This window comes from Lontra canadensis, unplaced genomic scaffold (genome assembly GCF_010015895.1).
Source record: "Lontra canadensis isolate GAN:19392208 unplaced genomic scaffold, GSC_riverotter_1.0 scaffold158, whole genome shotgun sequence".
Classification (NCBI taxonomy): domain Eukaryota; kingdom Metazoa; phylum Chordata; class Mammalia; order Carnivora; family Mustelidae; genus Lontra; species Lontra canadensis.
Window position 1 is genome coordinate 835,312 of NW_022631152.1, and position 22,669 is coordinate 857,980.

The 22,669-nt window shown below is 36.5% G+C and overlaps 1 protein-coding gene across 2 annotated transcripts in view; it reads left to right on the top strand.

Moving 5' to 3' along the window:
* Positions 1 to 22,669, top strand: part of ALG6 (ALG6 alpha-1,3-glucosyltransferase) — a 68,976-nt gene that overhangs the window by 16,098 nt on the left and 30,209 nt on the right. The window contains exons 3-5 of one of the 2 annotated variants that reach the window (XM_032844893.1): positions 10,311 to 10,395; positions 20,411 to 20,500; positions 21,764 to 21,852. In XM_032844893.1, coding sequence (XP_032700784.1) covers positions 10,311 to 10,395; positions 20,411 to 20,500; positions 21,764 to 21,852 — 264 coding nt within the window. The remainder of the gene's footprint in view (positions 1 to 10,310; positions 10,396 to 20,410; positions 20,501 to 21,763; positions 21,853 to 22,669) is intronic. The other variant, XM_032844894.1, reaches the window with a different exon arrangement.

Here is a 22,669-nt window from a genome sequence, read left to right on the forward strand (position 1 = left end):
GGGAAGCAGGCTCCCCGCCGAGCAGAGAGCCCAATGTGGGGCTCGATCCCAGGACCCTGGGATCATGACCCTAGCCGAAGGCAGAGGCTCAACCCACTGAGCCACCCAGGTGCCCCTCATGATGGTTTTTAAAAGTTATGCTTTATTTTATTTTTTCAGAGTGTGGTGTGGAGATTTTCATATACCTATTTAACTTAATAAACTCTAAAATTAATATTTATATTTTCTTTCTGAACAATGCAGGGGCCATGAAATGCTTAAACTCTAGTTAAAATTTCCCCCTGCTATTAAAATGTTATTATTGCCTAAGATTTTAGAAATTAATAACTTTTATAAAATTAGTATTTATTTAGGTTTACCCTCATGTTTATCATTTTCTGTGCTTAACCTTCCTTTTTACATATTGCATCTTCTTTTGAGATAATTGTTTTTCTTCCTGAAGTACATTTTTGGGAGTTTGTTTTGTTTTGTTTTGTCTTGTTTTTTGTTTTGTTTTTTAATTGGATTATTTTTTAAAATTTAAATTCGGCTAATTCTTTTTTCCATTTTTTGGTGGGAGGAGTAATAACCTTTTTCTTTTTTTAAGATTTTATTTATTTATTTGAGATAGAATGAGAGTGAGAGAGAGAGAGAACACAAGCATGGGGAGCAGCAGGCAGAGGGAGAAGCAGACTCCCTGCCAAGCAGGGAGCCCAGTGTGGGGCTCAATCCCAGGACTCTGGTATCATGACCTAAGCCAAAGGCAGACGCCCAACCGACTGAGCCACTCAGGTGCCCCTAAATTCAGCTAATTAACATATAATGTATTATTTGTTTCCGGGGGTACAGGTTTGTGATTCATCAGTCTTACATAACACCCAGTGCTCATTACAACATACCCTCCCCAATGTCCATCACTCATATCCACACCCTCTTCCCTCCAGCAACCTTCAGTTTGCTTCCTAACACTAAGAGTCCCTTATGGTTTGTCTCCCTCTCGGGTTTCATCTTTCTTCATTTTTACCTCTCTTCTCCTATGATCCTCTGCCTTGTTTCTTAAATCCACATATCAGTGAGATCATATGATACTGTTTTTCTCTTGATTGATTTATTTTGCATGGCATAATTTTTTGTTTCTGTTTCCGTTTTTTTAAGTAGGCTCCACACCCAGCACTGAGCACAATGTGGGGCTTGAACTCATAACCATGAGATTAAGACCTAACCAAGATCGAGAGTTGGACACTCAACTGACTAAGCCACTCAAGTGCCCCAAATCTTTGGGAGGTTTTTTAATTTTTTTTTTTCCCTTCAATTAGAAAACAGTTATTTTAAGTAGGCTCAGTTCCCATTGTGGGACTTGGACCCTGAGATCACGAGTTATATGCTCTACTGACTGAGCCAAACTGGCACCTCCAGGAGTTTTTTTAGTGAGAGGCTTTTGGTGGCTTAGTTTTTATCTGAAAATGCCTTTATTTTGCTCTAGGTCCTAACATTTTACTGGGTTTGGAATTCTGTGTTGATAATTATTTGCTCTTAGTATTTTGAAAATCTCATTTCATTGTCTTTTAGTTTCTGTTGCTATGTTCAGACTATCAGCTATCTTTTCAGTTGTTATTTCTTTGTAGGTAATTTGTCTTTTCTCTCTTGCTGCAGTATTACTGTGATGTATCAAAGTGTGAGTATTAAAAAATTTATCCTCAGGATTTCCTGGGATTTCTGACTCTAATGAATGGTAACCTTCTGTCTATTCTTGACACTGTTCAGCTAGTCTCCTCTCATTCTGTTTCCTCTTTGTAAAACTCTGGTTAGATATATGTTAGATCTTTGGTCTTTTATTAATTCACCACATATGTGTAGGGTACTTATGCCAAAGGCAGGTGATAAAGCAGAAAATAGAATAGACAACAATCTCTTCATCTCATTGAGTTTATATTTTCAGTTCTCTCTTCAAGTCTTGTATCTCCCTCATTTCTGCTTTCCTTGTGTAACTCTTATTAGATGTAAGTTGGTTCCTTTCATCCTATCTTCTGTTTCTCATAATCTCATATATTTTCGCATCTCAGTTTCTTCATACTGCTTTTAAAAAAATAATCACCAGATCTATCTTCCTTTTTGTTACTTTTCTTTATAGTTGTGTTTAATTTGTTTTTTATTTTTAAAATATTTTATTTATTTATTTATTTATTTGTCAGAGAGAGAGAGAGAGAGAGAGCGCGCGCGCGCACAAGCAGACAGAGTGGCAGGCAGAGGCCAAGAGAGAAGCTGGCTCCCTGCTGAGCAAGGAGCCTGATGTGGGACTCGATCCAGGATACTGGGATCATGACCTGAGCCGAAGGCAGCAGCTAAACCGACTGAGCCACCCAGGCATCCTTAATTTGTTTTTTTAAACTGGCCATTGAATTTTTACAATTTTAGTTACTGTATTTTTTTTTTATTTCCTAAACTTCTATTTGTTTCCTTTCAAATCATCTTCATTTCTGATTGTCTCTTATTCCTTCAACATATTCTCAGTGTCGTCTTTTATATCTTTAAACATACTAGCCATACTTATTTTATATTCCCTTTCAGAGAATACTAATACCTGCAGTTTGATTTCCTGGTTTGTTGGTTCTATGGACTCTAGCTCATGTTATTTTGTTTCAGGGTTTAGTGATTTTTTTTTTAAATTGCGAGCGCTCAAGTTACTTGGAACTTTTACCTGTGAGAAATTTTTGAGGACCAAGTTTACTGTGTATTTCTCCACAGAGGATTTAGGTTGCCTCTTGCTGGGCACTTTGGGCACTATTAAAAGTCAAACTAAATTCTCATCTTAAGGTTTCTTTGGCTGTAATTCTTGTTGTGAATTCAGGCCCTACACTGGGTGAATGCAGGATAATGTTAGGAATTTTCAGGAGACTTTTTTTTTTTTTTTTTTTTTCCTGTACTACCTGGAGCCAAGGCAGAGATAAAATATTGCCTTCACCATTTCCCCAAAGGCATTGTTACTTTGTATCTTAGTAAGTGGTTCTCCGACACTGAAGTTTTTATCTGTTCAAATTCTAGGCTATACCTCTTTATTCATTGTATAGAACTTCGATAGCCAGGCTATCACAAAAAGTCATTGGGTAACATCAGGACAAATGCTTATTTGTCTGGATCTTAAACTTCTTTTGTTATTTTTGGCTCCTAAGGAATTTTCTTGTTTTGATGCTAATTTAGCCATTACCCGTCTCCCCCTCCCCCATTAGAGGTGATTTTCTGGCCTTTTAAGTCTGCCATGTTGCTGAAAACTGGCCTCATCTATTTTTTTAAAAGCTCCACAGGTTACTCTGAACTTTATAAAATGGTGATACAGGTAATGGTTAAAGCCACAGGGTTGGGGGCATTTATACTGCAAGAAGAAAACAGATTGAACCACTGGTCACTTTACAGAGAAGGGAAATGATTAAAGGAGCCTGAGAAGAAACCATGAGGAGGGAGGATTAGAGCCAGGAAATTAGAGAAATTTAAGAAATAACGACTGGCCTATAGTGGCAAGTTCTAGACTGCTAAGTACGGTGAAAATTAAGAATAGACAAAAGATTTCTAAGGAGGCCATTGTGAGCCTTTTAATTATCAGACTGTAATGAATTGAGGACTAAATGGGATAATTCCCATTTAGAGGAGTTAAGAGGGCATAGCGACTCTTAGAAGTTTGTGAATTGAGGGAAGGAGTTAGTTTGGTAACAGGAATGGGGTAAGGAGGTCAGGAAGAAAAGACCTGTTAAAAGTTAACTTTTAGGGGTGCCTGGGTGGCTCAGTGGATTAAGCCTCTGCCTTCTGCTCATGTCATGATCCCAGGGTTCTGGGGTCCAGCCCCACATCCAGCTCCCTGCTTGGTGGGGAGTCTGCTGCTCCCTCTCTCTCAGCCCCTCCCCCCCTACTTGTGCGTGCTCTCTTTCTCTCTCTCAAATAAATAAATACAATATTTTTTTTTTTTTTAAAGTTAACTTTTAACTGGGTGGCTCAGTCAGTTAAGTGTCTGCCTTTGACTCATGTCATGATCCCAGGGTGCTGGGCTCGAGCCCCATATCGGGCTCCCTGTTCAGTGGGGAACATGCTTCTCCCTCTCTACCTGCTGCTCTGCCTACTTGTGCTCTCCTTCTCTGTAGAATAAATAAAATGTTAAAAAAAAAAAAAGTTAAGGGGCGCCTGGGTGGCTCAGTGGGTTAAAGCCTCTGCCTTCGGCTCAGGTCATGATCCCAGGGTCCTGGGATCGAGCCCCACATCGGGCTCTCTGCTCAGCAGGGAGCCTGCTTCCTCCTCTCTCTCTGCCTGCCTCTCTGCCTACTTGTGATCTCTGTCTCTCAAACAAATAAATAAAATCTTAAAAAAAAAAAAGTTAAAATACGTAATTTACGTTACCTTTGCTTTCAGCCTATAACTGATCTATTGAATGGTCCTTTCCTTTTCTTCCTTCAGCACTATTTTATTCCTGATCATTATGTTTTTACAATTTTCCTTTAGTTCTAATTTTGACAGATATATTATTTTCTTTGAACTTTTCATGTTGAGGTGAAGTAGAAAAGAACTAAAGGTATAGAGTAGAATAATAGAATTTAAGAAATCACACTACTTCAGTATTACTAGCATGTGTAACCAAATGCTTAATGGGAACTGAATAGAGGACAAGCATATATAATACTTTTCTATCCTTGTGGTTTACATTATATATTCTAACATTTCTCTCCTAAAGTCTGAGTTTATTTAGTTACTTACTTTATCTGGGAATAGGACTCCTGCTTATTTTAAACTTCACTTTGAATGTCCCATAAGAAAGTCAATGTAACAAGATTACTTTTGGATTATAGGAAAAGTATTCTTACTGTATAGTAGTAGAATATTCGTATACATCTTTTACAGGTGGTTATTATATGTTTTTGTCATTTTTCAGATGAGAAGAATAAAGTGCTAAGCACTAAGAAAAACTGTGATTCTGTTAGAGTTCTTAACCCCATCATAAAAAATACAACATCTTTAGCACTCGTCTAAAAACCTTCTATATCGTAGGATGCTGGGAGAATTAAAGAATTGAGTATTAGATCTGTGATTGTGCTGAGATTTTTTTCTCTTAATTAAAGTACTTTTTTGGGGGGTGCCTGGGTGGCCCAGTGGGTTAAGCCACTGCCTTCGGCTCAGGTCATGATCCCAGGGTCCTGGGATTGAGCCCCACATGGGACTCTGCTCAGCGGGGAGCCTGCTTCCCTCTCTCTCTGTGTGCCTACCTCTCTGCCTACTTGTGATCTCTGTCTGTCAAATAAATAAAATCTTTAAAAAAAATACTTTTTTTATTATAATTTCTTTTTAACATGCTTATTTTAGTTTGCTTTTCATTTATCTTGTTTTAAGGTTGTAATTAAGAAGCGCTCAAGTGAGGAAGCTCAGGTTAGCTTGCTTCATGTTAATCTATTATTCTTTGGAAATGCATATATTGTTTAGGCAAACTACTTATGTGTATTGTAATTTAAATTTTTCTAAAATGTATATGCCTGGGGCGCCTGGGTGGCTTAGTGGGTTAAAGCCTCAGCCTTCCGCTCAGGTCGTGATCCCAGAGTCCTGGGATTGAGCCCCACAGGGGTGGGGGAGACTCTGCTCAGCAGGGAGCCTGTTTCCTCCTCTCTGCCTGCCTCTCTGCCTACTTGTAATCTCTGTCTGTCAAATAAGTAAATAAACAAAATCTTAAAAATAAATAAATAAATAAATAAATAAAATGTATATGCCTTACAATATTTACATTATACCCCTTAAGTGCTGCTTATGTAATTGATTTTTATAGACCTAAAAATATTGAATAAATATTGCTTGTTACTTTTATTTATTTAATTAAAAAGAGATTTTATTTATTTGAGAGGTGGAGGGAGAGAGAGAGTGTGGGCTTGCTAGCAGGAGCAGAGAAAGGGAGAAGCAAACTCCTTTCTGAGCAGGGAGCGTGACTTGGGGACCTGGGCCTTGATCCCAGGACCCTGGGATCATGACTAGACCCAAAGGCAGACACTTAACTGACTGAGCAATGCAGGCACCCCTGCTTGTTACTTTTATTTATTTTTTTGATTTTTCAATTTTATTTATTTATGTAAAAAGATTTTATTTATTTATTTGACAGAGATCACAAGTAGGCAGAGAGGCAGGCAGAGAGAGAGGGGAGGGGAAGTACGCTTCCCACCGAGCAGAGAGCCTGATGCAGGACTCAATCATAGGACCCAGAGACCATGACCCGAGCTGAAGACAGAGGCTTAACCCACTGAGCCACCCAGGTGCCCTTGATTGTTACTTTTAAATAAGCTTTGGGGAGGAAATAAATTCTTTTGGGGGGGGATTATTTATGTTTTAGTAATCTCTACACCCATCATGGAGCTTGAACTCATGGCCCTGAGATCAAGAGTCACATGCTTCACCAACTGAGCCAGCCAGGAGCCCCAGGGCGGAAACAAATTCTGATTTTAGTATTGATCGTTTCTTATATCTTGTAGAGATTCACAGTTCCTTTATAGTTGATCCAAAGTGTTACCAGTGTTTTTGAGCAAATAGCAACACTTGAACCAAGGAAAGTTATTTTATTCTAGTATTCTTTTTCCCAAAGTTGTATTGGCTGTTTAGGAGGGATAAGCCCACAGAGAATCTGTTGTTTTTTTTTTTCCAACATATCAATCATTGTTAATATGACTGTATTCTGTTTAATTAATCAGTTTTGGGGTACCTGAATGGCTCAGTTGGTTAGGCATTCGACTCTTGGTTTTGGCTCAGGTCATGATCTCAGGGTCATGGGATCAGGCTCCATACTCAGTGGGGAGTCTGCTTGAAGATTCTCTCCTTCTCCCTCTACCCCTTCCCTCACTCATGTGCTCTCCGTCTGTCTCTCTTTATCTCAAATAAATAAGTAAATCTTAAAAAAAAAAAAAAGAAGAAAGAAATGTTTATTGGTTAGTGTCTCTCAAGTTATCCATTGCTGTTTATAATGTTTCTTCTTACTCACCAAGAACAGATAGAAGGGGGATTTGTTGTGGAAAATTTTAGCCAAATTTTCTTTTCTTAGAATGTTTAAAATTTAAATGTAAAGACAGGATGTATTGTTATCGAAGAAAGTACTTATTTTTTAAATGATAGCATAATTCTGAATAGTTCAATGGTTGATAAAATGAACATCTAAGTGCTGTTTAAGCCCATTTCCCTGAGATCAAGACAAAGTTGAAACTCCGTAAATATACATTAGTGTGTTTTCTTTATGTAATTCTGAATTTTATGTAAATGAATTTGTAGAATTAATCACTGTGGAACAAATCCTTTTTGTCCTTCCCAGGTGAAGCTCCCATAGGTACAGTTGGGTTGTCCTTCTGGGTTGCTTTAAGGGCACTTTAGCAGTTTTAAAAACTTAAGTACTAATTTCATAGCCAGTGTCAGCTGGATTTATTGAAGTAGGTCAGACTATGGATAGAAACTTGTTTCTCAACCCTAAAGAGAGTCATTATCCATTCTTCTATTTGTTAGAGAATGGTAATAAATCCTTCTACATTGACCACACATCTAGAGCAATTTAAAAAAATCTAGATAGTTGGATCTTTTTCAGCTGTAGAAAATTACCTAAGATCCTCTCTGACTTTTATTATCCCAGTGGAACTAAACAACCAAATAAAAACTAAACAAACAAAAAATAGAAATCAACTCCTCCTTCCACAAAAGAAGCCATAGACAATGATTGTATTCCTTAAAAAAGAAACACACAGTCCTGTAGTGTAAAATTGCAGTTTATTAGGGATATATTTTTCCTTTTAAAAAAATACAGGTTATTCTCCCTCTCCTGTTCAGTTAATTAAGTTTTTAATGAAAGTATGTACATAGTAATATGTTTCCTTTGAACTCTGGAAAACCATGTTCTCTTGTTCATGGAAACTAAAATTCTTACTTGGGTAGCAATTAGGAGATAGTATAGTCACGTGACAAAATGTGTGATACTAAAAATATAAGTATTATTAGAAGTAAATAATCAGGAGGTGTCTGGGTGACTCAGTTAATTAAGCATCTGATTTTGGCTCCGATCATAATCACAGTGTCCTGGGATCAAGCCCCGTGCTGAACTTTATGTTCAGAGGGAAGCCTGCTTCTCCCTCTCTCTTTGTCCCTCTCCCTCAAATTAAAAAAATTAAATTAAAAAAATTAAAAAAATTTAAAATTAAAATTAAAAAATTAAATTAATTTAAAAAATTAATTAAAATTAATTTAAAAAATCAACAAACCATGTGCTTTTAATTTATAAGGAAGGTTTCATGGAGAATTTGGAATTCAGGTGATTCTTAAAGATTGGATATGAGTTGATGAAAGGGATATATGAATAGGGAGTAAGCAGCATGAACAGAGGCTTGGAGTTTTAAAGTCTCTGACAATAACTTAAAGATGTTTTGGGCAAGAACCACTAAATGGGCATTGTATTAGAATAGTCAGCATAATTTGGTCTGCCATCACAAATTGCTTAATGTTGCACATATGTTTAAGTGGAAAATCAGACTCAAAATTTCAAATCGTTTCATCTTCAAATCCTTGCTGTATCACTCTGATTGTATCAGTATTCTTGCTTCAGCATCATTCACTGAGAGTCTGGCAGTTTGCCATTGTATTCGAGACACAAAAGTGGAAAAGATAGGGTATTTTTTGAGATTTTGAGGTGTGTATATGTATATATGTGTATATACTTGTGTCTGTGTACTGTGGGTAATTGCTTGTGATAGTCACTCTATATGTTTTGGAGATGTTAATCTGCTTTTCCCATGATCATCTCAACAGTGGGGATATCTCCTTGGGTGAAGATGCTAGTCATTAAAGAATATTGGTATAATATAGTCATTACATGCAAAAGCCCCTATTTAATGTAGTGTTCCAAAGCTGGAGAAAATCTGGGTTGGATTTGAGTCAGAGGTAATATATCATTCTCCAAGGTGGCATTAATTAATAACTAATAGATTATTGAGTACATTTGAGTGTGATTTTCAGTTGCTGATTTAAAAACTGTATGTGTCTGGGCTTCTCAAAATTTTGTAGTTACCTGCTATTTAAATAGTAGATGTTTGCTATTTACTAAATGGAATTACCTTTATATCATTTAACATGACTTAAGGTTAATAAGCTACTTAACCAACTTGTGAGCAATATAAAGTAGGAGTTAAAAGCATGCATTATGGAGCCAGTTTGCTTGGGTTCAACTCCAGACCCTGCTACTTGATGCGTAGGTAAACTGCCTGTTTACTCAGCTGTAGAGTGGGGATAATAATAATACTTATTTCATTGCTATATCTGGCACATAGTAGGGGCTATCAATTATTAGTTATTAAAGATTTATTACCCTGAATTAGCAATTTTGAAATAAAAAAAAAAGCTGTAAACCAATATTCTTTATATCAGTCATTTGACAGCAAAGCCTGACCTAACCGATCTCTGTTTTGTTTTGTTTTTCTTTTTAAATTTTATTTATTTGAGAGAGAGAGAGATCATAAATAGGCAAAGAGGCAGGCAGAGAGAGTGGGGAAAGCAGGCTCTCTGCTGAGCAGAGAGCCCGATGTGGGGCTTGATCCCAGGACCCTGAGATCATGACCTGAGCCGAAGGCAGAGGCTTAACCCACTGAGCATCCCACGTGCCCCCTAACAGATTTCTTTGTAACAGGTAGTCTGGCTTTGGTTCTATACTTGACCTTCAGTTATTTATATTTAGTTTGCAAAAGCCCTTTGTAAAACACAGATACTCATTATTATTATTGTACTTGATACTTACCGGACAGTATAATTGATAGTCTTTCTCATGAAGTAAAAATAAACTTGGATATTTTATAGTTAGTACAATTAACTAATTAATGTTAATAATAGCTTTTATTTATTTATTTTTAAAAAGATTTTATTTATTTTACAGAGAGAGGGCCAGAACAAGCACAAGCGGGGGGGCCAGCAGGCAGGGGAAAAGCAGGCTCCCTGCTGAGCAAGGAGCCCAAAGCAGGGCCCAGTTCCAGGACCCTGGGATCGTGACTTGAGTTGAAGGCAGACACTTAACCAACTGACCCATCCAGGGGCACGTAGGTAGATCCTGTTTCAAAGTGCCAAGGCTTAGGGAGGTTAAGTAATTCGTCCAAGGTCACACAGTCACTCATTGTACTAGCAGTGCTAGGATTCCTACCTTATCTCTGCTGTTTTGGTAATGTCTGTGTTCGTTTTTTTAACCTATATTGCTTTAACCTATACTGCCTTTCTATGATTTAGAAAATTTTTGTAAGGAAATAAATATCATTGATACATTAAAGTATATTGTTGTCTGGCTCTTTTTACCTTTCATCTAGGTGCTGGAAAACCCCCTATGTTTGGTGATTATGAAGCTCAGAGACATTGGCAAGAAATTACTTTTAATTTACCGGTCAAACAATGGTATGGACCATTTTAACTTGATTTTATTGTTTATCATAGTTAATGCAGATTATTTAAGAAAATTTAAAAGGAAAATATGTTACTCATCTTCAGCATCCTCATTTTCTTGGATTACCTTGCATATTATAGGCTCATCTTTGAAATTTTATTCTCCTGAAGGTTACCTATGTACTCAGCAGCTGGAATATGCTAAGAACTTTGAGAGCAGAACACTTTATGCCTTAGAGGCTCCTTTGGACATAAACTGAAGAACCATCCTGGGCTAACAGTATTTTTTCTGGTGGTTTTGCAGTTTCTTTATTAGGAATTGAATGAGATATGAACCAGCAGTAGCTTAGTGGTAACGAATGTTGGTGCTCAAGTTGAACCACCTGAGTTCAGATCCTGTCTCTACTATTTACTAGCTGTGTGACTTTTGGTGAAATTATTTAACTTTCTCTGCCATGGTTTTATCACTTTAGAGTGGAAATGATAGAGTACATATTTCACTGGATTATTGCAAGGATTGAAAAAAATGATACATGTAAAGCACTTAGACCAGTGTCTGCAACAAAACGAGCTTTCAGGAAATGTATTAGATGTGGTTATATCTTTACAGAAATTTGTGCCTGTGTCATTTTTATTGAACATATTCTGGTAACAATTGATGACATATATTGACTTATTGGATGCTTAATAGATTATTTTATTAGAGACTGGCTGTATAAACTGTTTGCATTGTTCTGTTGATTGCTTTAGTCACTGCTTTTTTTTTTCTGTATGTTGATAAATTATTTGAGTCATTAGAATCCGAAAGAACCATTTCATGGAATTTTATGTGAGGAAATTATATAATACCTTTTTTTCCCCAAAGTTAAAATACATTTATTATTATTATTAAATTGAAATATAATTGACATAAAAAATCCTGTTAGTTTTGCATGTATATCATAGTGGTTTAATATTTTTATACTTTATGAAATGATTCCCATGATAAGTCTAGTCACCATCTGTCACCGTACAAACCTACTAGAATATTATTGACTATATTCCGTGTTCCCTAGATATATCCCCATGATTTACTTATTTTATTTTTTTGATTTACTTATTTTATAAGTAGTTTGTACCTCTTAATCCCCTTCACCTATTTTGTCCACCCCACAACCCCTTCCCACTCTGATAACCAACAGTTTGTTTCCTGTTTATATGAATCTGTTTTTGTTTTGTTTTGTTCATGTGTTATCTAGATTCCATACTAAGTGAAATAACACAGTTTTTGTCTTTCTCTGACTTATTTCACTCAGCATAATACCCTCCATGTTTTTGCAAATGGCAAGAATTTGTGTTTTTTGTGGCTGAGTAATATTCCATTGTATATATTCAGTTGACCCCCCTTTTTTAAAGTTTTATTTATTTAAGTGATCTTTACACCCAACATGGAGCTTGAACTCAGAACCCTCAGACCAGGAGTTGGATGCTCTACCGACTGAGCCAGCCAGGTACCCCATTTAGTTGACCCTTAAACAACACAGGTTTGAATGAACTACAGAGGTCTACTTATATGTGGATTTTTAAAATAAATATAGTACAGTACTATCAATCTGTTTTCCCTTCCTTATGATTTTAATAGCATTTTCTTTTCTCTAACTTACTTTATTGGAAGAATATAATATCTAATACATAAAATATGCAAAGTATGTGTTAATCAACTGTTTATGTTATTGGTAGGGCTTCCAGTCAACAGGCTATTAGTAATTAAGTTTTGGGGTGTCAGAAGTTATACATAGATTTTCAACTGTGTTGGATCGAGGCCCCTAACTTCTGTGTTGTTCAAAAATTACTTGCATACCACATCTTTATCCATTTTTCTAGCAATGGATACTTAGGTTGGTTCAATAGCTTGGCTATTGTAAATAATACTATAATGAACTTAGGGATGCATATATCTCTTCAAATTGGTGTTTCCTTTTTGTTTGGATAAATACCTAGAACTAGGATTTTATGCTAGTTCTATTTTCAACTTTTTGAGGAACCTTAATGCTATTTTCCAGACTGGCTGCACCAAGTTATATTCCCAGCAGTTGATGGATTCCCCTTTCTCCATGTCCTTACCAAAACTTGTTTCTTATCTTTTTGATGTTAGCCAATATGAGCAGTGTGATGAGATGATATCTCATTGTGTTTTGATTTGCATCTTTCTGATTACTAGTGATGTTGAGCATCTTTTCATGTGCCTGTTGGTCATCTGTGTGTTTTCTTCGGAAAAGTGGCTGTTTATGTCCTCTGCCCATTTTTTAATTGGGTTGTTTGTTTTTTGATATATGTTATATAAGTTTTTTATATATTTTGGATATTAATCACTTATTGGATATATGATTTACAAATAGCTTCTCCTGTTCAGTTGGTTGCCTTTTGTTTTGTTGTTGATTTCCTTCATTGTGCAAAAGCTTTTAGTTTGATGCAATCCTGTTTGTTTATTTTAGCTTTTGTTGTCCTTGCCTTAGGGGACTGGTCCAAAAATACAATACTAAGATCCATGTCAAAGAACTTACTGCTTATGTTTTCTTCTGGTGGTTTTGAGGTGTCAGGTCTTACATTCAAGGTTTTAACACATTTTGAATTTTTGTGTATGGTGTAGGATAGTGGTCCAGTTTCATTCTTTTGCATGTAGCTGTCCAGTTTTCCCAACACCATTTATTGAAGAAATTGTCATTTCCTCATTGTATATTCTTACATCCTTTGTCATAGATTAATTGACCATACATCCATAGGTTTATTTCTGGGGTTTCTATTCTGTTCCGTTGATCTTTGTGTCTGCTTCATGCTAATACCATACTGTTTTGATTGTTATAGCTTTGATAGCTTGAAATCAGGGAGTGTGATACCTCCACCCTTGTCCTTTCTCAAGATTGCTTTGACTATTTGGGATCTTTTGTGGTTCCATAAACAGTTTAGGCTTCTTTGTTCTTGGTTACTGCTTATTTATATTTCATTTATGAGAGAGTTTCATGCACGAACTTTATGTTAAACTCCCTATTAATAGGTTGGTAGGCTGAACTGTAGTCAGAGAACACTTAAAATAGCGACCAGATAAATATTTGGCACTATTCTTTATTGTACTATTTTGAGCATCTTTCATATCCTCATGCGGTGATTTATGAGACTGACGCATTATCCACTGCGCTAAGAAGGCTATTCATATAGTGATTTAACCAATCAGTATTACTGTTCCAATTATTAGTACATTCTTTTTTTGAAATGTTGGCTATTTCTTTTTTTTTTTTTTAAAGATTTTATTTATTTATTTATTTATTTGACAGACAGAGACCACAAGTAGGCAGAGAGGCAGAGAGAGAGGGGGAAGCAGGCTCCCCGCTGAGCAGAGAGCCCGATGTGGGGCTCGATCCCAGGACCCTGAGATCATGACCCGAGCTCAAGGCAGAGGCCTAACCCACTGAGCCACCCAGACGCCCCTATTAGTACATTTTTAATTGTGTTTTTCTCTTGTTTGATTGATAGAATAAGGTAATATTTGCTGAGGGAAACCAGCTCATTGCTTTTGAGTTTTGTAATTCTTTTTTGTTCCTTTGTAAAAGTTACATGGAAAAGATAATTGTATTTTTGGCTATTCTCTGGTAAGTACTTCTCAACAAAGATTTTGATACAAAAGTAACTGTGATATTTAGTATTGAAAAATTAGAGAAAGTGATAAATTGCAGCATTTGGCTTGATGTTAGTGGAGAAAACATTGATTCTAAGAGTGAGAATATAATCTCAATTCAATATGGAGGGTGGGTTATTCTGATATATGTATCTCATTTTTCAGTTTTTTATACCAGATGTCTCCTACTTTGGCCCAGATAATCAAGAGTTGACAATATGTATACATTTTCATTCTTTTTCTTTGTTAAAAATCAGAAATGTATACCTCAGATGTAATTATGTGATTTAGTCATAACTATAATCTGTGAGTCTTAAATATTATGAAATGTCTGAGGTAATCGTGGTGGTAAATTTTATAGTGTTGAAATCTTTATTAAGCAGTGTGTAGCATGAGAATCCTGAATGGTAGGCTCAGAAACGGAGACACATGGTATAAAGAATTATGATTTATCATTAGTCGATCGTGGAATACTTCACAAAGTTCATAAGAAATCTAAGAAATACGATTTAGTATAATAAATGTCAGAAATTTATGAGTAGATAGACTAGAAAAGCCAAAAATGTACACCTGGCAATTCTAAGAGAAACTGATCTGTTTCAGATTCATGTTTGAATGGTGTGATTTCTTGATTTATTTTACTTAAGTTTTTGAAGAGTGAAGTCTTTCTCTTTTTACCTAGAGAGTAAGCTGTAGTATAATTAGTCAAAACTCTCTCCAAGTGACATAGTTGTTTAAAATATGGTATCAGGATTGCTCGTGTTAATTTAGTTTTGATAATTCTAAATTAAAAGAAAACTTCTATTATTTATTCATTGTGTATTATTGTAAGAAGGAAAATAGAACTTATTTCTTTAATCTTATGATATATTTTATAATGAAAATTCCTTATGTGTAAAATCAGGAGCACTTTTGGCATCAAGTAATAGGAAACTTGAGTAATAGTAGTTTAAACAATAAACTAATTCAGTTATCTTAAGAAGTAGGTCATTGGAATGCTGGTTAAGTGGCTCAGTAATAACAATCCAGGACTCATTCTTTTCCATTCCTTTCTCTCTGCCATTCTTTCTTCTTGGCATGTTGGCTTTTCATCCTGAGTATACTCACTCCATGGTCAGTAGATGACTGCTCAGGCTACAAGCATTGTAACTTTACACAACCATGTTCAAGGCAAGAATAATAGGAATACCTTTCTTCTACCTTTCTTGTTGTCAAGGAGCAAAATCTTTCCCACATTTAAAGCAATCATTACTTAAAAAGAAATGGTTGGCTCAATGCAGGCATGGTTTATACCTAGGGTTAGAGGATGAGTCCACCTGCCCTGAGCTTGTTGCTTTCTGAATGAAATCAGAGTTTTATAAATCAAGAGAACTGGAGGCATGGCTGTTTATTTCAGCATTGTTAATAGCTATGAGAAACCTGAAATACTCTAAATTATTTCTTCGTAGGGGAATGATTAAATAAAATATATTGTCCCTGTGTACATGTTTTTTCTAGGTACATTCTTAGTAGTGGAATCTCTGAAGTAGTTTTAATGGATACCAATACCAGAATATCTTTCCACATACATTTATCAACACTTAATAATACCAGACTTTTAAAATTTCCATTTCCTTGAGTTCTTGTGACATCGAACATCTTTTAATATATTTCCCGACCAACATGTTTCTTTTCAAATTTGTATATTCATATCTTTTTTCCATGTTTTTGTTGGGTTGCTGATCTTTTTTATGATAATTCGTGTGATTTTTTTTTTTTTTAAAGATTTTATTTATTGACTTGACAGAGAGAGATCACAAGTAGACAGAGAGGCAGGCAGAGAGAGAGAGAAAGAGAGGGAAGCAGGCTCCCCGCTGAGCAGAGAGCCCGATGCAGGACTCGATCCCAGGACCCTGAGATCATGACCTGAGCCGAAGGCAGTGGCTTAACCCACTGAGCCACCCAGGCGCCCCAATTCGTGTGATTTTTAAACAAAGTTAAAATAGTCCCCCATTACCCATGGGGCATAAGCTCCAATACTCCCAGGGGATTCCTGAAACTATGGATAACACCAAACCCTATAGGCTATGTTTTTTCCTATATGTTCATACCAATGATAACATTTAATTGACAAATAAGCGGAGTAAAAGATAAATAACAATAACTAGTACTAAAATAGAATATTTATAACAATGTAGTATAATAGAAGTTACATGAATGTGTTTCTCTCTCTCAAAATACCTTATTGGTTTGTACTCACTTTTCTTCTTGTGATGATGTGAGATGATAAAATGTCTGTGTGATGAGATGAAGTGAGGTGAATGACATAGGCGTTGTGATACAGTATTAAGCTACTGACTCCTGAGGATACATCAGGACAACCTGCTTGCAGACTGCTGTTGACCACTGGTAACTGAAATCACAGAGTGAACTGTGGATAAGGGAAGACTACTGTGTATTTTCTGTGCTGTGTTAACAAATGAACACAAATGGTAATTACTTAAACATCTATTTCTTCTTTTTTGGGAGATTTTATTTGTTTATTTAGCAGACAGAGAGCGAGCGAGCGTGCGCGCAAGCAGGGGGAGGGGCGGAGGGAGAAGCAGCCTCCCTGCTGAGCAAGGAGCTCGTTAGGGGACTCGATTCCAGAACCCTTGGATCATGACCTGAGCCAAAGGCAGACACTTAAGTGACTGAGCTACCCAGGAGTCCCTAAACACGTATTTTTTATTACCCAGATATTTTTTAGGTCAAAAGTCTAGGCATGGCTTAGCTGGATAGTCTGCTCAGGGCCTCAGAAGGCTGCATGCGATCCCGTTGTTAGCTGGGGCTCTAGTCTTCTTAGAGGTTCAATTGCGGAAGCAACCATTTACAAGGTACCCCTGGCTGTTGGCAGAATGAATTTTCTTGCATCTATAAGACTTGGGGCTTCATTTTCTTGTTAGAAGCTACTCTCAGCTCCTGAGTTTACCTGCCGTTTTTTGCCATGTGGCTTCTCCAGTATGGTCACTTACTAAAACATGACAGCTTGCCTCTTCAAAGTCAGTGGAAGGAGTCTCCCTAGCACACTTGCTAACAAGATGGAATCGTACGTACCTGTAAAACATAAATTCAAGAGTGACTTCTGTCACCTTTGCCATATTCTCTTGGTTACAAGCAAGTCATAGGTCGTGCCCATGCTCAAGGGGCAGTGAATGTACGTGCTCAGGGGTATGAACAACAGGAGATGGGGTTCATGGTGATGACCTTAACGTCTGTCTCTATAACAGTATTCTATGTTTTAGTAATTTTTCATGTGTTTGTGTATGTATATGTAAACTTTTCTTGTCTTTTTTTCTTTTAAAAAATTTACATTTTGTTGTACAGAAGTTCTTTGAACTCTTGTTAAAACTCTTCTGTGTTTGAAACTATATCACTTTAAAATATTTTTTTAATAAGATTTGACAGAGAGAGATCACAAGTAGGCAGAGAGGTAGGCAGAGAGAGAGAGGAGGGGAAGCAGGTTCTCTGCTGAGCAGAGAGCCCAGTGTGGGGCTCGATCCCAGGACCCTGAGACCATGACCTGAGCCGAAAGCAGAGGCTTAACCCACTGAGCCACCCAGGCGCCCTAAAATATATTTTTTTTAAAGCAAAAATACTCATGACTGTGGGTTGTATATTAGAAAAAATTATATCTTGAAGTTAATGATAACACTCTTGAGTGTAATTTCATAATTCATACGGCAGCTAGATTTTTTTGACAAAACATCTGCTGAGATTATATGGGAATATGATGGGAAAATACATTTCAGCATATTGATAGCATTTATACAATTTGTCAGATATATTCAAAATACATAAAGCAGGAGAATTAACTAGTTGCTTTGTTTCTACTGGTAGATTTTGCAGCTTTACTTGAAACATTTTATTTATTTTTAAAATATTTTATTTATTTATTTGAGAGAGAGAGGAATACAAGAGAGAGAGAGAGCAGGGAGAAGGGTAGAGGGAGGGGAAGAACTACACTCCCTGCTGAGCAGGGAGCCTGACATGGGGCTGCATGCCAGGACCCCCGGATCATGGTCTGAGCCAAAGGCAGACACTTAACTGACTGGGCCACCCAGGCATCCTATGTGAAACATTTTTTTTTTTTTTTTTTTAAAGATTTTATTTATTTGACAGAGAGAAGAGATCACAAGTAGGCAGAGAGACAGGCAGAGAGAGAGAGGGAAGCAGGCTCCCCGCTGAGCAGAGAGCCCGATGCAGGGCTTGATCCCAGGACCCTGAGATCATCACCTGAGCCGAAGGCAGAGGCTTTAACCCACTGAGCCACCCAGGCGCCCCCCTATGTGAAACATTTTAAAGCTACTTTTTCCATGAGGGTTGTTAGCCCTGTCATTCTTTCTTCCCAATTCAACTAGTGACTTTACTGTTAGTATATATCTGTTCTCAGTGCCTCTTTTACTTATCTCCAGAGTAGCTAAAGGTTAAAGTAAACAAAAAATACCTTTTGTCTTTTTTTTATTTTTTAATTTATTTTTTTTAAGATTTTATTTATTTATTTGACAGAGAAAGAGATCACAAGTAGGCAGAGAGGAAGGCAGAGAGTGGGTGGGGGAAGCAGACTCCCTGCTGAGCAGAGAGACCGAGGCGGGGCTTGATCCAAGGACCCTGAGATCATGACTTGAGCCGAAGGCAGAGGCTTACCCCACTGAGCCACCCAGGCGCCCCAAAATAGCTTTTGTCTTATAAGAAACAGAAAACCAAATGAAATTATATTGGTCAAAGTGGTTTTCCACTGCTAGATCCATTCTAGTAATTTTGTGGCTAATAGGCAATTAGAACTACTGTTGTGTATTTGCTGTGTGTCAGGAAATGATTTAACAGCTTTATGTATTTAACCCAGTCCTTCAACAGCTCTGTAAGGTTGATGCAATAAAACTTTATGCCCGTGTGCCTGGTAATAAGGTGAATTTGGAAATAACACAATTGGTGCCTGTCTTCAGAGGGCACCAGAGAATTGAGTCCTCTGGTCTTGGCTCTTGGCCTGGCCCAGTTTCCCAGATTCAGGCTATCAAAAGGGGCTCCAACTAACCTGGGGATTCTGGATTCACTGTCTCCTGGCTTCACATTCCAGCCAGATAGAGGGTGTAGGGTGGTTCACATGGATGTTGTTCCTGGAGTGGACAATTGCCACCAGATGGTACTTACTGTAATAGACCAATTTCTTGGCTGTATAGCATGCCTTGATCATTCTATTACCCCCCCGTTCCTTCCATATAAACCTACAGTTTATATGACTAAGCAAAGGAGACCTTCTGAAGATGAACAATAGTTTATTTAATGAGATTGAATGTTAATTTAAAAGAAAAAAATTTAGTCCCAAATAGAGATTGTGACACCAAAAAATTGTGACCCATTTGAAACAGGTTATGAACACTAATTATTTGTGGGTTATATAGTTTGGTCTCCATTACTGTAAATTATTCTTAGGAATGAGAAAGTAAGTTGGATAGAAGAAGCATCTTAGTTAAAAAGGATATAATTAAGGAATATGTTTCTGTAAGCTTGGTTTTCATTTCTTCAGTCATAGTTGTTGTATATCATGCCTTCCCATTCTGGCCAACTGCAGGAGTCTTAATTTATAGATGTTAGACCCAGTTGTCTTCCCAGTTTACAGAATCTTGCATATAGTAAGCTCTCATAAGTTGGTTAAATGGTTTTGAAAGTCTTATTGAAAGTCTGCCTATTCTGGGGTGCCTAGCTCTCTCAGTGGGTTAGAGGATGTGACTCTTGATCTTGGGGTTGTGAGTTTGAACCCCATGTTGGGTATAGAGATTACCTAAAAATCCTAAAAAAAAAAAAACAAAACAAAAAAAAACAAAAAAAACACCCTACCTGTTCCATTAGGACTTTTTCTTTCCATAAATCAAATCTGTGTGTGTTCTTTGTTACTGATATTTTTACTTTCTTAAATTGTGATTTTTATATTGTTTCTCTAATTTGTTAGATTATCAGAAGTGACTTATCTTTTTTTGCACATATTCTTTGTTGTATACATGTTAATCATCGATCTACTCTATTAATAGACATTAAGTTCTGGTTTCTTTGGAACAATCTTGGTTTACATTTCTTGTTATGGCTTAATTATTAATAACTTCCTCTTTTACTCAAGAGTGTCTTGGTATAGACAATAAATTATTTACTTGCTCTACTCAAAAACTTTTAATTGTGATTTCAAAATCACAATTTAATTGTGATTACAAAAAATTGTAAGTGAAGGGGGTAGACAAAAGTTTAGATGAACTCTTTTGACCTTGCTTAACATATTTTTTCATTTTAATGATATTAGATGTTAAATTTTAAGTCCATTTCTTGAATATTGATTAATGGAATATTGCTTTTTTTTTTCCCCAGGTATTTTAACAGTAGTGATAACAATTTACAGTATTGGGGATTGGATTATCCACCTCTTACGGCCTATCATAGTCTTTTATGTGCATATGTGTAAGTCTTTCTTACTTTTTTTTTTATTTTTGAGAGAGAGAGAGAGGGTGTGCAAGTGAGGGGAGGGACAGAGGAAGAGGGAGAGAGATTCCTATGCAGGCTCCAGTCTTAGCTGGAGCCTGATATGGGACTCAACCCCATGACCCTGAAATCATAAGGTGAGCCGAAATTAGGAGTTGGTAGCCTAACCAACTGAGCCACTCAGGTGCCCCAGTTTTTTTCTTTAATTACATATTTATGCCCTTAGCAGGTTTAGAAAGGAACAGTGTAATCTGGCTTGGCTGAATAGAGAACAGATTGTTCATAGCTACTTTTGCATTGTGGTTTATAAAGCATTATACCTGGGGTGCCTGCGTGGCTCATTCAGTTGGGTGTCTGCCTTTAGCTCAGGTTATGATGCTAGGGTCCTGGGATCGAGTCCTGCATTGGGATCCCTCCCTCTGCCTGCTTCTTTCCCTGGTTGTACTCTCTCATTCCTTCTGTCAAATAGATAAATAAAATCTTTAAAATAAATAAATAAAGCCCTATATCTTTGCAGTTGGGTTGTAAGTAAGTTAACCGTCAAAGTTTGAACATTTCCATAATTTCTTTGGAGGACAGGCTAGAAAGAAATGTAAAAATCTATCTTTGTTTTGAAGATAAGATTCTACCAATTACACATGGACACTGACAAATATATCTAATATGGTTAGTTGTGTATAGCAAAGCTTTTTTTCTGGAATAGACTATTTATATTTTGTAAAAATTAGCTTCCTGGCTTAAAAATAAGTTCTAAAGTTCATGATTATCAGTTATACTTTGCGGTGTTCAGAGTAATGTAATATGGTTGAAAAGTTATCTTTAGCAGTATGTTCAGTTTTATGCAAGGATTTGTAATTAGTAGCTATTATTTCCAGCTGTTATAACTGAGATTATAAATGTGATCCTTTAGTAGTAACCAAAGGATAAATCAAGTAAATAAATAAATAAATGAATGAAATGAAATGTGACACATCAGATTGTTTTCACACTGAAAGAATTGTGAAGGTAAGGCTTTTCATGACATGTTACATGGTTTTGTTGGAAGGTGAGTGAGGTAGACCCTGTCTTATAGCTTCAGTCAGTTTCACATGATGAAATAAAAAAAATAAAGCTTAAGCCTTGACTCTCTCGCTTTATAAGAGCAATGGCCACTTCTTGAGATAAATTAATATGTCCTCAGTGTCGTTATTGCTAAAAATGACAAGTAATACTGTATATATATATATATACTTTGATTTTCAGCGCCAAGTTCATTAATCCAGACTGGATTGCTCTCCATTCATCACGTGGATATGAAAGTCAGGCACATAAGCTTTTTATGCGCACCACAGGTAAAAGAGCAACAAGGTGTTGATTTTCTAAATCAAATTTTGATTTTTAAAAAAATTTTGGGCAAACTGATAAAAAGTCCTGTTACTGCTCTTACTGACTTTTAATATTGTATGACTATATGTATACATATATATTTATAATACATGACCAAATGTTTATGTAAGCTAAAGATAAAAGAATAGAAAGGATTCTTTCTGTGTACTTTCCCTTCCTATTATCTCAATTCTTTCAACACCCAAATGAGGTAAATACTATTATTATCCTTACTTTAATCTGAGGAGGTGGAGGCACAGTTGAGTGATGCTAATAGTTTACCTGAGATCAGATAGCCATATATTGAACTTTTAGTTGTTTAGCTGCTGCTTTAATATCTTAATTCCACATCCCTTTCACCTTTTTCTTAAAGTTAACCTTCTGGTTGTAACCCATACATTGTATTGCTGTGCATTTTTGCTAAATTAAATAATCCATTCAACAAATGTTTATTGAACATCTATTGTGTGGTGTTCTAAGATTTTGAAAGTAAAATGATTAGATTTCTTTAAAAACTTTTTTGTTTCAAGTTTACTTATTTAAGTAATCTCTATGCCTAATGTGGGGCTCAAACTCACCATCCTGAGATCAAGAATTGTGTGCTCCTCTGACTGAGCCAGCCCGGTCCCCCCTGATTTCTTAATTTTTTTTTTTTTTTAAGATTTTATTTATTTGTTTGACAGAGAGAGACCACAAGCAGGCAGAGAGGCAGGAAGAGAGAGAGGAGGAGGCAGGCTCCCCGCCTAGCAGAGAGCCCAACACAGGGCTCGATCCCAGGACCCT